The 13,038-nt window shown below is 41.0% G+C and overlaps 1 protein-coding gene across 2 annotated transcripts in view; it reads right to left on the bottom strand.

Annotated features, from left to right (window-relative positions):
• Positions 1-1,262: 1,262 nt before the first annotated feature.
• The window catches only part of eif2s2 (eukaryotic translation initiation factor 2, subunit 2 beta), a 43,945-nt gene continuing 32,169 nt past the window's right edge, over positions 1,263-13,038 (bottom strand). For both annotated transcript variants that reach the window (XM_043710876.1, XM_043710877.1), the window contains exons 7-9: positions 11,750-11,806; positions 4,852-4,937; positions 1,263-3,761 (exon numbers count right to left, since the gene is read on the bottom strand). In XM_043710876.1, coding sequence (XP_043566811.1) covers positions 3,586-3,761; positions 4,852-4,937; positions 11,750-11,806 — 319 coding nt within the window. In that variant the 3' untranslated portion in view covers positions 1,263-3,585. The remainder of the gene's footprint in view (positions 3,762-4,851; positions 4,938-11,749; positions 11,807-13,038) is intronic.

Raw genomic sequence — 13,038 nt, forward strand, 5'->3', positions numbered from 1 at the left:
AGTTTCTAAATTAGGAAATAGCTGCTTAATGAGATTTTTAAAAATCCATAACTACCTACACCTTTACACAGGATTGAATTGCAATAGGTAGACCTGGAAGTTCTCTTGCCTCAGCAAGAGGGCTTCAAATTACTGTGTCCAAATAGACTTAACAAGCCCACAGCCAGTAAACATTCCCAATCCTTTACTTGACAATACCACGTGCCTTTTTATGCAGGACCCTGGTGAGACATTAACGATGGCACTGGCTATTGATAGGGTCCAGAATTAATGCAGCTCGAAGTGCAAAATAATGTTCGTCCAAGCTGTATGAAGGACTAACACTGACAAAGCTGGTGCTCATCATTGCTTCAGAGATGCCCGAATGCTGGTGAGGGACTCCCTGAAAAGTGATGGTGGTAAAGCTGGTACAGGAGTTACACTCATAGCACAGAAAAGGCCCTCCAGCCCAACAAGTCTGCACTAACATAACCACAAGAGGCATGCTAATTTTCTGCAAATGTTCATACAATTTGATAATGCTTTTGCTCAGGAATCTTTCACACACAAGGAGAACGTGATAGCCTCTTTACTACAGAATTGTGACAAAGTTTCACCAACATCACAGATGCGCACCTTGCACCAAAGTTTTAAAAGCCTTTAATTGAGAGACGTAGATCGAGGCACTGTTAAGATTTGAACTCTCAATCTCCTGGTTACTAGAACAACACTTTTACCCAAATACTCCTACATGGCCATTACTAAACTGGCTCACTTATGACTTTGGAAATTTCGCAAAGCACAAACGTTCACGGCGAGATGGAGAAACTCAGAGAGCAGCATTAGTCAAATGGCTCCTTCAGAGGCCCAGAACAGTTACCTTCTGTGCTGTAGTCATTGCAATTCAGTATTTGTAGTCAAGTGAATTCAACCCTGCTAGTCCTGTTGTTCTGCTCTGCGATGTGTTCCAGATGTATTATTCTCAACGACGTACACAACATAAAAGGATGTTGATTCACTAATTCACAGCCAAAAAAAACAAAAATCACACAAGTGCTCTTTACATTCCATCCAACTCCACTCACATCCAATACAATTCAACTTCAAGCTGAAGACTCTGATGTAGCTAGAATTATTTTGAATTGTAACAGACCAGTCAACAAAAGGTCTTTTCATTTATTTTTTAAACACTATGTCAAGTGGATTATTTTGACTATGTACAACATGATCTGGGAAGAATGTAGCAGCTTGCTTCAAAATAACTGAACTCAGGTGTGCTGCACTGAAGTTACAAAAACCACTATTCCGCACCTATAACATTTTAGTGTCAGTTTTAGGAAGAAAAAGCAAAAACAAAGTTAGTAAAGCATCCTCATGTACTCGCTTGAAAATGGATGGAGGGAAAACCATTCTCAGGTCTCAACAGCCTCAAATGTCAAAAAGATCTCAAAATACTGAGCAGGGAATGTATGTGCATGTGGTTCACCTCAACAGTCACAAGTACATTAGTGCTTTTAGATCTTCAGAGGATTCATGTCACTAACAATCAGTAAGTCAATTCAAAACCAATCCATACAATCTCTATTTTAGAGCAAATTAAACTGATTCTACTGTAAACATGTTTAGTCTGCTCATGCAAACTCACTGTAAAATGGTCAACTTTGCTAATGTAGCAAAGACTACCACTGCCATCCCAGACTTTGACTTACATTCTTCACTCTTTTCCAACCAGAAAAACAGCCCAATCTTTGCTAGATTTTACTAACTCAAAGTGTTAAAAGACATGAATGTTTTCACCAGTTTTTACAGAAACAAAATATTGCTGGTGTAATCAAGAAAGGTGAACCTGACTTAGCTTACATCAAATCCAATGTACTGTTGCAGGAATACATATTACAGGAACATATTTCAAGCCCTCAAATCCAAGTGTCTGCTGACTGGGTGGAGGAATTTGATATTAGGATCCAACAACAAATTTAGAGCAGGTTCACATATGTTTCATTCAACATCCTCTTCAGATCTGAAAACTGGTGGGACTTGACCATGTATCCAATTGAAAAACAAGTCATATTCCAGTCAGGTGCCATTTTAATCAAAGGTTGGAGGATGGGATTTGTCCTTGAAATCACGTCAAATATTCTGCCTTGTCAGTCATGTACCCTGGGGGAGCAGATCTCGATAACAGCCGTTTTCTAATTACCCTTCCTGAAGGCAAACCCTACTAAACAAACCATGTTCAATTGGAGTGATGTGTGAATGGGGTATTTTTACAAGAGAAGTGTAATGAGAACAGACATAGCAGGCAACTCATTAAACAATCCAGGCACCAAGGATCAAATAATTCTGATTGAGGCCCAAGTCTTATGGAGTAATTTCTTTCAAGTTTCCAAATCATGCCATGAAACCAAATCCACAATTAAACATTTGCTTTGAACTTGTCAAAGGGTTTTGCAACATCCTTGAAATGGGGAGCTGTTTAGCCTCAATAGAGGGCAGTGTCCCAGATAAAATTCAGCCAACATTCCAGCTAATTCATGGTTACAGCCAGCAAAAGGACTGTTTTGCACAGGTTTCTGAACAGCATCAACACAAAGACACTCCCACCACTCCTCACCAACATGAAACACACTGCCTACGTTGTGTAAAGGCAAGTGGCTCCTTGTGCTTTAGCAGTTTGGAGACTAGATGGCTGCAAGAGAGAGACCTTACCTTTTGCTGCTAGCCTTCAAGTTGGTACCTACACTTTGAACATGCTAGAAGTGGCTGATGGTCACAACCAGCTTGACAAAAGTCAGGCTTGGGTCAAACATTAGCAGAAGCAGAGGAGAATGGCTGGTAACCACTAGTTTTACTATTTTATTACTTTTTTTTTCTTGCATTCTCGTCACCGGATGGTGTACAATCCAGAGCCTGTAATCAGTTCAACAAGGCGTCACGTTTTTTAAAAACCCTCTCCAAACCAATCCACGGCTGAATAAGGATACACCTTCAACACCACTGCAAAAAATCAGCATAGATTATGCTTTGCAACTCCGACCTCACCCTGGCATTGGAAAGATTTCGACTTAAAGATGGAATCAATTTAAAAAGTCCACAATTTTAAATATTTTCAGGGAATTTGTTTAATAAATTTCTAAACTTATTTAGCGTAATTTGGTCAACTCCCCTCCTCCCCACCCTCTGTTTAAAAAAAATAATACAGCAGCCAGACAGCAAATAACCAGCCAGGGTGAGGTATAATCAAAAAAGAAATTATGCACACTTTAACAACATTCAGTGGATCATTTCCAAGCTCCAGGAAATTGAGCTGTACCTCCAGCAGCCTTAAAGGTATAAAAGGCAATTTTCTTCCTGCATTTATACTGCTGACTGGACAGGATATGAACAGAGAGCAGTGCAACAGTACTGTTACAATACACTGAGGTTCAGGAGGACTTTGTAGAACAATGCTCACCATTAGTTTATTTTCCTCCTCCCCACCCTCCCGAGTCAGCAGCATTTTATTGTTGTATTTTAACCTGCTTAAAACCCACCCCTTGTTTGGTAAAACAGTCCTAATTACATTAAATTCCCAGTTCCTGTTCTCTCCAGTGGTTAAGGTTTAGGTTAATGTGCTTTGGCACGGAGCTGTGCACGCTTGCTGGTAACAGCCTGGAAGCCGGTTTTGATGCTGGCCACAGAGCAGCGAGAGTGACAGGTCTCACACTGCAAGAAATACAGCCTTGTGTCCTTTTGCAAGATGGTGTCTGGCGACCGACAAGTATGGCAGGTTACATACTCCTCTGTAATGGGGTGGGGGGGTGGGGGTGGAGAAAGAGGGGGGGAGAGAACAGGATTAAAAATACAAATGCACGTTAGAAAATATTGCACAGAAAATCCAGAATAATTCTATTAGGTTCATTTTTCATCTAAAAGAACATAAAGGTCAAAGACTTTTTAAAACAAAAATCAAAAGAATAGTGAGCACTGGAAATCAGAAACAAAAACAAATTTCTGGAAATACACAGCAAGTCTGTCAGCATCTGTGGAGAGAAAGCAGAATTAAAGTTTCAGGTCCAGTGACCTTTCTCAAAATGGTTCCACAGAAGGATAACTGAACCCAAAAAGTTAACTCTGTTTTCACTCCAGAGATGCTGCCAGACCTGCTTCGTTTATAAACATTTTCTGCTTTTGTTGCAAGTGTCAAAGATGCCAAAGAGGCATGGAGCAAAATAAAGATGATCAACAAATATCTGACTGTAGTACAAATGAAAGTGCTGGAAGAACTCAGCAGGTCTGCCAACATCTGTCGACAGAGAAGCAGCGCTAACTTGTCAAGGCCCATGATTGGATTAAAAACATCAACTCTGCTTCTCTGTCTACAGATGCTGCCAGACCTGCTGAGCTCCTCCAGCGATTTCTGCGTTTGTTTCAGATTTCCAACATCCGCAGTTGTTTGCTTTAATATTTGATTGCGCTTGCACAGTAGGAGAGCAAGCCGAAGAAACAAAAGCTATTTAGTTGCCCAATCTATTGTGGGACACAAAGAAGCCAGGATATTTTATGATCAACTTCAAAATAAACTTCATAGCTGTTCAAAGAGTCAAATGTTATATCTGTTACAGATTTCTAACCCCACCTTCGATATTGCAACACTACTTCAGTACAGAGGGAGACGTGAGCCCAGACCAGTAAACTAACAGGTTAAGAGATGAACATGAAGGAATTAGGAGGGAATCATTAAATCATTTTTTTTCAATTGGTTTTTATTTTACAGAGTTCAATGAAGTTCCCTCAGAGCCTTATTTATCCTGGTCAATAATTTATCCTTACATCACTTATTTTCCTAGTAGTTTCTGTGCCTCCACATGATAAACAATCCATTATACTCACTGATGTATCTCCTTAATACGTTTTCAATTTGTTTTTGCTGGAACCTCCCTTTAATTACAAGCTGGTTGTTACCATCAATGGATCCACTATTAAAAAGATAAAAAAGCTCTGTCAAGTAAAATGTTAGCATTTAAATTTATCACAAATGCTTCAGATGCGCACTGACTACACAGTCTCAAATACAGCAGTCATTGCAAGAAGAGCGCTCTGGTATTCCATACCTCAGTTAAAAGGACTTGACATGCCTTTTGGGTAACCTTATCAACCTGTCCTGCTATCTTCAATGTCCTCATTTCCTTAACACCTCTGTTCACCCATTAATGATGAATTACTTTACCATGATCAGAAGTCTCACGATACCAGATTATAATGCAACAGGTTTATTTGAAATCACATGCGGTTGGAGCACTGCTCCCTCATTAGGTGGAATGAAGAGAAGTCCACAGGCACAGAATGTATGAGCAGAGCGATCAAAATAACATAAGATGATTGAATGGAGAGTCGACAGGCTGAATAAACAGCCTCAGCAGATGATCAAGAGTATCGTACAGTGTGAGTAAAGTGTCAACAACTGACTAGCAAGTGAATGGATGACCTGGAATCTGATTAATTGAGGCAGAGAGAATCCACCTTAATTAATGTGTGCAATTTTGGATTACTTGTTACTTTGGCTAGACTCTCAGCATACAACTCTTACACCCATCATGTGATTCCACTAACTTGGTTTGTTCCTAGCACCACCTTATTTTTAATTTTTTATAATTATCCACCCCAGTTCAACACCATGCCATTACTTTGCCTTGTTTGATCTCCCTAAGTGCCTTAGATCTTACTTGTGAGTGGAGGTTCATTTGTCACTCTAACCATCTGTTGAAACTTTATTGCTGGAACAGCACAGCAGGTCAGGCAGCATCCAGGGAACAGGAGATTCGACGTTTCGGGCACAGGCCCTTCTTCAGGAATGTTCCTGAAGAAGGGCCTGTGCCCGAAACGTCGAATCTCCTGTTCCCTGGATGCTGCCTGACCTGCTGTGCTGTTCCAGCAATAAAGTTTCAACTTTGATCTCCAGCATCTGCAGACCTCACTTTCTACTCTAACCATCTGATCAACCCACTGAATCTTGCTGCAATATAACCTTTCCATCTTCAGTACCAACCAGACAGCCAGTTTGTCTGATCTATATGCTGATCATGCCTTAACATCTACATCTAAATCATGAACGTATACATCAACAAAGCGTCTTAATGGCAAACCTCAGAAGGAAATAGTTCTCCAACTGCAAAAGCACCAGTCGACCTTTCTAATAATGAGCCAATTTCATCACCTGGTTGCTAGATTTCCCATTTCATTGAAAAAAAATGAATCTGCCATGTGGAGTTTGGCAAAATCCTTACCAGACTACATCAACTGCATGCCATCAAATCTTCCATGTTACTTCCTCAAATGATTGGGCTAAGTCATATTTGGACCTACCTCAAAAATATTATAAAAAAGGGTAAATAGACACTAAGAGAATGTGAATACTGCTAGAAGATCATCTCTTAAGATATTAAAGAGACATATTCCTGTTCTGATAGCTGAGCATAAAAGATGGGACAAGACCACACTGTCCTTCCTGCATGTGTTGAATGATTTGAAATTAGCCCTATTCTCCCACTTTTACTCAAAAGCTTGCAATCACAGCATTGTTCAAATATTTTTCCCTTTTTCACATTCAATGCAGTCAACTGCTCACATTTTACAGAAATTATATTAAAAATCACAGCCCTTGCAGGGTGTATAAATATCTAAACAGTTGATTACCTCATCAAATTAATTCTTTTCAAATGCTCCAAGGTTCGTTTAGAGGAATTCAATCCCAATTCTTTGATCACCCTGATTAAATTTATAAAACACTTCCTAGCATTATCGGGAAGTCTTTTTTGTTATTCTTAAAATGATTCTGTCACAAAAAATAAGCATGAGTGCACATAATTTCTGGTAGCATCTGCTGTTGAGTCCAATTCAGGCATCAATTCCTACAATGCAACCAGACAGATTGGTAAGAGCTCAGGCACAACAAAACTTTGAGAGCCCATGCCCAAGTGAATTGAGAGTCAATGGAAAACAGGTATTCCTAACCAATTTTAATGAAAACAGCACACTATTTTCAGTTTCAATACCACCATGTCAACTTTGCAACCACTAAAAATGGTCATTGGAGTAGACCTAACATGGCATACAACTGGCTAAAGAATTGCCAAGAAGTTACAGCATAAACAGGCCAATTGCCCCAATGACCCATGACAGCATTCATGATCCAAATGCCTACATCCTCCCAGTTTGTTTCACCTTGCTCCATCACAGCTTGCAGTGCCAGAAGAATGGGTAACCAGAGGACACAGATTTAAAGTGATTACAAAAGGTCCGGAGGCAAAACAAGGTGATTTTGCTCTCCTCTTATGCACCCGGACCAACCAACCCAACCACCCTGTGGCTCAACACTTTAACTCCCCCTCCCACTCCACCAAGGATATGCAGGTCTTTGGACTCCTCCATCGCCAGACCACAACAAAACGACGGCTGGAGGAAGAACGCCTCATCTTCCGCCTAGGAACCCTCCAACCACAAGGGATGAACTCGGATTTCACCAGTTTCCTCATTTCCCCTCCCCCCACCTTGTCTCAGTCAAATCCATCGAATTCAGCACCGCCTTCCTAACCTGCAACCTTCTTCCTGACCTCTCCGCCCCCACCCCAGTCTGACCTATCACCCTCACCTTGACCTCTTTCCACCTATCACATTTCCGACGCCCCTCCCCCAAGTCCCTCCCCCCTACCTTTTATCTTAGCCTGCTGGACAAACTGTCCTCATTCCAGAAGAAGGGCTTATGCCCGAAACGTCAATTCTCCTGTTCCCTGGATGCTGCCTGACCTGCTGCGCTTTTCCAGCAACACATTTTCAGCTCTGATCTCCAGCATCTGCAGACCTCACTTTCTCCTCTCCTCTTATGCAGGCAATTATTGGTCCTGGACAATTTCTATAAGGGTAGTAGAAGTGAATTTCATGGCAGGTTTCCAAAGGGAAACTGAAATTCTAAGTAGAAATTTGCTCACACCATGAAGGACAAACTACAAAAGGAAAGGGTTAAAACAGATACCACCAAAGACCTGGTACATTGCTGAATGGCCTCCATAGAACATTACAGCACAGTACAGGCCCTACGGCCCTCAATGGTATGACTGGTCAGCTCAACAATCTGAAGCCCACCTAACCTACACTATTCCACGTACATCAATATCCTTGCCCAATGATGACTTAAATGTACTTAAAAGTTGGTGAATCTACCACCGTTGCAGGCCAAGCATTCCATAACCTTACTACGCTGAGTAAAGAAACTACCTGACATCTTTCCTATATCACCCCTCAAATTTAAAGCTATGTCTCCTCGTGCTCGCCGTCACCATACCTGGAAAAAGGCTCTCCCTGTCTACCCTATCTAACCCTCTGATTATCTTATATGTCTCTATTAAGTTACCTCTCAATCTTCTTCTAACGAAAACAAGTCCCTCAGCCTTTCCTTGTAAGACCTTCCCTCCATACCAGGCAACATCCTAGTCAATCTCCTCTGCACCCTTTCCAAAGCTTCCACATCCTTCTTATAATGTGGTGACCAGAACTGTACACAATACGTCAAGTGCGGCCGCACCAGAGTTTTGTACAGCTGTAGCATAACCTCATGGTTCCTGAACTCAATCCCTCTATTAATAAAAGCTAAAACACTGTATGCCTTCTTAACAACCCTGTCAACCTGGGTGGCAACTTTCAAGGATCTGTGTACCTGGACACAAATCTCTCTGCTCATCTACACTACCAAGAATCTTACCATTAGCCCAGTACTTTGCATTCCGGTTACTCCAACCAAAGTGAATCACCTCACACTTGTCCACATTAAACTCCATTTGCCACCTCTCAGCCCAGCTCTGCAGCTTATCTATGTCTCGCTGTAACTTACAACATCCTTCGTCACTATCCACAACTCCACCGAACTTAGTGTCGTCTGCAAATTTACTAACCCACCCTTCTACGCCCTCATCCAGGTCGTTTATAAAAATGACGAACAGCAGTGGACCCAATACCGACCCTTGCAGTACACCACTCAACTGGACTCCAGGATGAACATTTCCCATCAACCACCACCCTCTGTCTTCTTTCAACAAGCCAATTACTGATCCAAACTCCTTTATCTCCCACAATCCTCTGCATTTTATGCAATAGCCTACTGTGGGGAACCTTATCGAACGCTTTACTGAAATCCATATACACCACATCAACCGGTTTACTCTCATCTACCTGTTTGGTCACCTTCTCAAAAAACTCAAGGTTTGTGAGGCACGACCTACCCTTCACAAAACTGTGCTGACTATCCCTAATCAAATTATTCTTTTCTAGATGATTATAAATCCTATCTCTTATAACCTTTTCCAACACTTTACCAACAACTGAAGTAAGGCTCACTGGTCTATAATTACCTGGGTTGTCTCTACTCCCCTTCTTGAACAGAGGAACCACATTTGCTATCCTCCAGTCTTCTGGTACTATTCCTGTAGACAATGACGATTTAAAGATCAATGCCAAAGACTCGGCAATCTCCTCCCTGGCTGCACAGAGGATCCCATCCGGCCCAGGGGACTTATCTATTTTCACACTCTGCAGGATTTTTAATACCCCTTCCTTGTGAACCTCAATCCCACCCCCAGTCTAGTAGCCTGTATCTCAGTATTCTCCTCAACATTGCCGTTTTCTAGAGTGAATACTGTCGATTGTGATAAAAATCATTCGATCACTCCACATGCTTCAATTGTCATCATATATTAGCTGCTTTGGAAGGGTCTACATTTTTTCAAAGCATGGTATCTCTTTATATTAGCTCTTCATGCTTAAGACTGCTTGATCATGAGGCAGGAGGGTGTGTGGTTTCAACATTTTTCTAGAGGGATTGCCAAGTCAGGCAGGAGATTGAATAAGCACAAGGGATGGATTGGTAGCTTCAACTCAATTGCTGTGTGCGAGAACAAAGGAGGAAGAGGAGGGGAAGGAGAGCAGAGAGTAGTTTCAGCAGACTACGGAGGAACCTCGATTATCCGGCATTTGGTTTTCCAGATATCAGATTATCATCCCGCAAGATTATCATGTTCAAATGCTCGGCTAAACAATGTTATCTGGCGTTCAATTAACCGAAGAAAATTGACCCCACCAGTGTCCTTCAGATAATGGAGGTGCCTCTGTATTCCACGCCACAGAGTTAAATCAGTCTACTACCAAGCGTTGAGGCTGCACAGGAGGCAGTGGAATCATTTCTCAAAAAGACTGGAAGTGGTGGCTGCAAGATAAAATAGGAGAAAACTACAATGCACTCAGACAAGGGGAACAGAACAATGGTTTTAAATTTAAGATAACTGGGAGACTAATCCCAGTAAAGTGCAAATGGAAAGACAGGATAAGGAAATATAATTTGATCGAATGCTCTGGAACAGTCCAAAAATGAAATGAAATTACTAATGTGCATCATCACTGTAGAATATTGGGGAATAGAGTCATAGAAATATACAGTATGGAAACAGACCCTTCAGTCCAACCAGTCCATGCCGATCAGATATCCCAACCCAATCTAGTCCCACCCGCCAGTACCCAGCCCATATCCCTCCAAACCTTTCCTATTCATATACCCATCCAAATGCCTCTTAAATGTTGCAATTGTACCAGCCTCCACCACTTCCTCTGGCAGCTTATTCCATACATGTACCACCCTCTGTGTGAAAAGGTTGTCGGTTTCCACAGTATCTGAACTCAACTGTGATTTTCCGGGCAGCAGTAAGAATGATACCACAGCTACAAGCAGATAGGCTGATTCATCAGCTGCCACATGGTAAAAGTCATAATGAAATAAATTGAGACAGAATCTGCTTGCTTCAGCAGTCCAACTCCCCACCTCTGTGCCAGTTAGGCAAAACAGGGAGTCCTCCTTGTACATAAACAGCATACCAGGCAACACATGTGGAAAAATACTGGCATTCAACCCTCAAACTCACTTTCTTTCAAGAGAGGATACTCCTGTTGCAAGCTTGATGAATGAAAATTAAAACTGGAGAAAAAAAAAGTTTAAAAAGTAGAGAAATTTTGATCCTTGCAAGTAAATTGGTAGTAACTTTGTACAGGCCTTCTGTCAGCTGTTAACATTTCAACTTAGTTTCAACAGATTTCTCTCTCACATTGGAAGATGTATACTGAAGGATTAGGACATCACAAGGGGAGCGCTCCATACACTACATGCCATTGACTAGAAATAACGCAAGTTTGTTTCACTGTAGCTTCTCTTCATAAAAATCAAAGAATCCCTACAGTGTGGAAACAAGCTATTTGGCCCAACTAGTCCACTCCAATCATCCCAAATGTAACCCACCCAGACCCATTCCCCTACACTATTGCTCTACATTTCCCTTTACTAATACACCTAACCTGCACATCCCTGAACACTATGGGCAATTCCCCATAACCAATTCACCCAACCTGTACATCTTTGGACTGTGGGAGGAAACCCATGCAGACATGGGGAGAATGTGCAAAATCCACACACAGTTGTCCAAGGCCAGAATCGAACCTGGCACTGTGAGCCAGCATGCTGCCCTTTCTTCTTTCAATAACCAACTGCACTGAAGCACTTCAGAACTTAACAGCCCACTAGACATTTTCACAGTCACATCAAAGCAGAGGGACCTTTTAGATTCCTATCCTTCCTCCTCCTTCGCCTGAACTCCCCCACACACCCTTCCAACCTTCATAAAGAACTGAGGTGTTTCTATACTATATACATTTTAGTTTTAGTTATATAATTCTTGGAAAAAAAAACCCCTCTTACCTTGTACCCAACTCAGCCAATAGAAACGCCAGAAGATGCTTTGGTTGACGATGTAGCCTGAGGGCAGAAATTTTTTAAAAAATTCAGAATTGCATCGGTGTCAAATACAAACTTGCAAGTTACAGTTCTACACTCAGGTTTGCTTTCGAATTGAGGTAATAATGCATTGTTAAAAGGAGTCAATGAACTTTTCAATACCTTCCCAAATGAGTTGCAAAGATAATTACTATACATCTCAATCAGAATGAGACAAAGTTTTTTTTTTAAAAAAAGGTTCCTTACATCAGTAGTCAATGCCAAAAATATAATTCCTAAGAATAGGGCCCCCATATACCAAACAGGTTTAAAATGGATATTACAACAGGATATTACAGAAAATGATATACAACACGAGCATCGAACGATTGTTTTCATTAGACACAGAATTTCTGAAATACCCAGAGAGACAAGTGATTATCTTGACAAGCGTCAAAAATGAACAGCAGATTAAAGGCTTTTTAAAAAAAAAACTGAAGCTGGGGGGGGGGGGTCAGCTTTATAGATACTGGTATTTTTCAGAAATTCTTCATTCCAACATCAATAAAATAGGTTCGCAAAACACCAGTTCAATAACCATTTATCAGAAGCTTGTTAGATTCATTTGTTTTGATGAAAGGGCATTGGAATCTAAAATACTTTGTTCCCACCACTGACATCATCAAATCTGAATATTTCCCATATTGTTGGGTTCTATATAAAAAGATAGTTTAACTTTTAATATACTCTCCTTTCATAGAAATTGCTTGAGAACATTGGTTTAAACAAGAGGAGTAGATGATATCATGGAGGTTTAAGCAAACAGAATCGGAATTAATAATCCAGGGATGTATAACTACCTTTAATAACAAACCATCTTCAAAATCCCCAGACTGGCCTCCAATAACACCAGCAGGTAAATTTGTTTTAGCAAAATAATTTTAAAATAAACTGACAGAACATCTGTTCTCTGTTCTAATCCATTTTCCAAAAGGATATGGGCATCATTGTCCTTAAGAAGGTGGTGAGCTGCATTCTTTAATTGCTATAGTCGGTCACAAAGCTGGTCCCTTTTTTCTACAAGCTGTTCCTTTTCTCAGGGATACGGTGCCCTTGGTCTTTTCAGAGGGGTCATGAACAGCTCCTGGTTCCGATTAGACTGGTTTGGTACAGAGCCCAAAAAGGGGCATTGAGAGGCCTTTTTGTTTGTATGTAAACAGATGAGACTTCAGGCCAAAGTGGTCATGTTTTAGAAGGAAACTGTATAAAGAAAG

The sequence above is a fragment of the Chiloscyllium plagiosum genome, chromosome 20, assembly GCF_004010195.1.
Source record: "Chiloscyllium plagiosum isolate BGI_BamShark_2017 chromosome 20, ASM401019v2, whole genome shotgun sequence".
NCBI classification, from domain to species: domain Eukaryota; kingdom Metazoa; phylum Chordata; class Chondrichthyes; order Orectolobiformes; family Hemiscylliidae; genus Chiloscyllium; species Chiloscyllium plagiosum.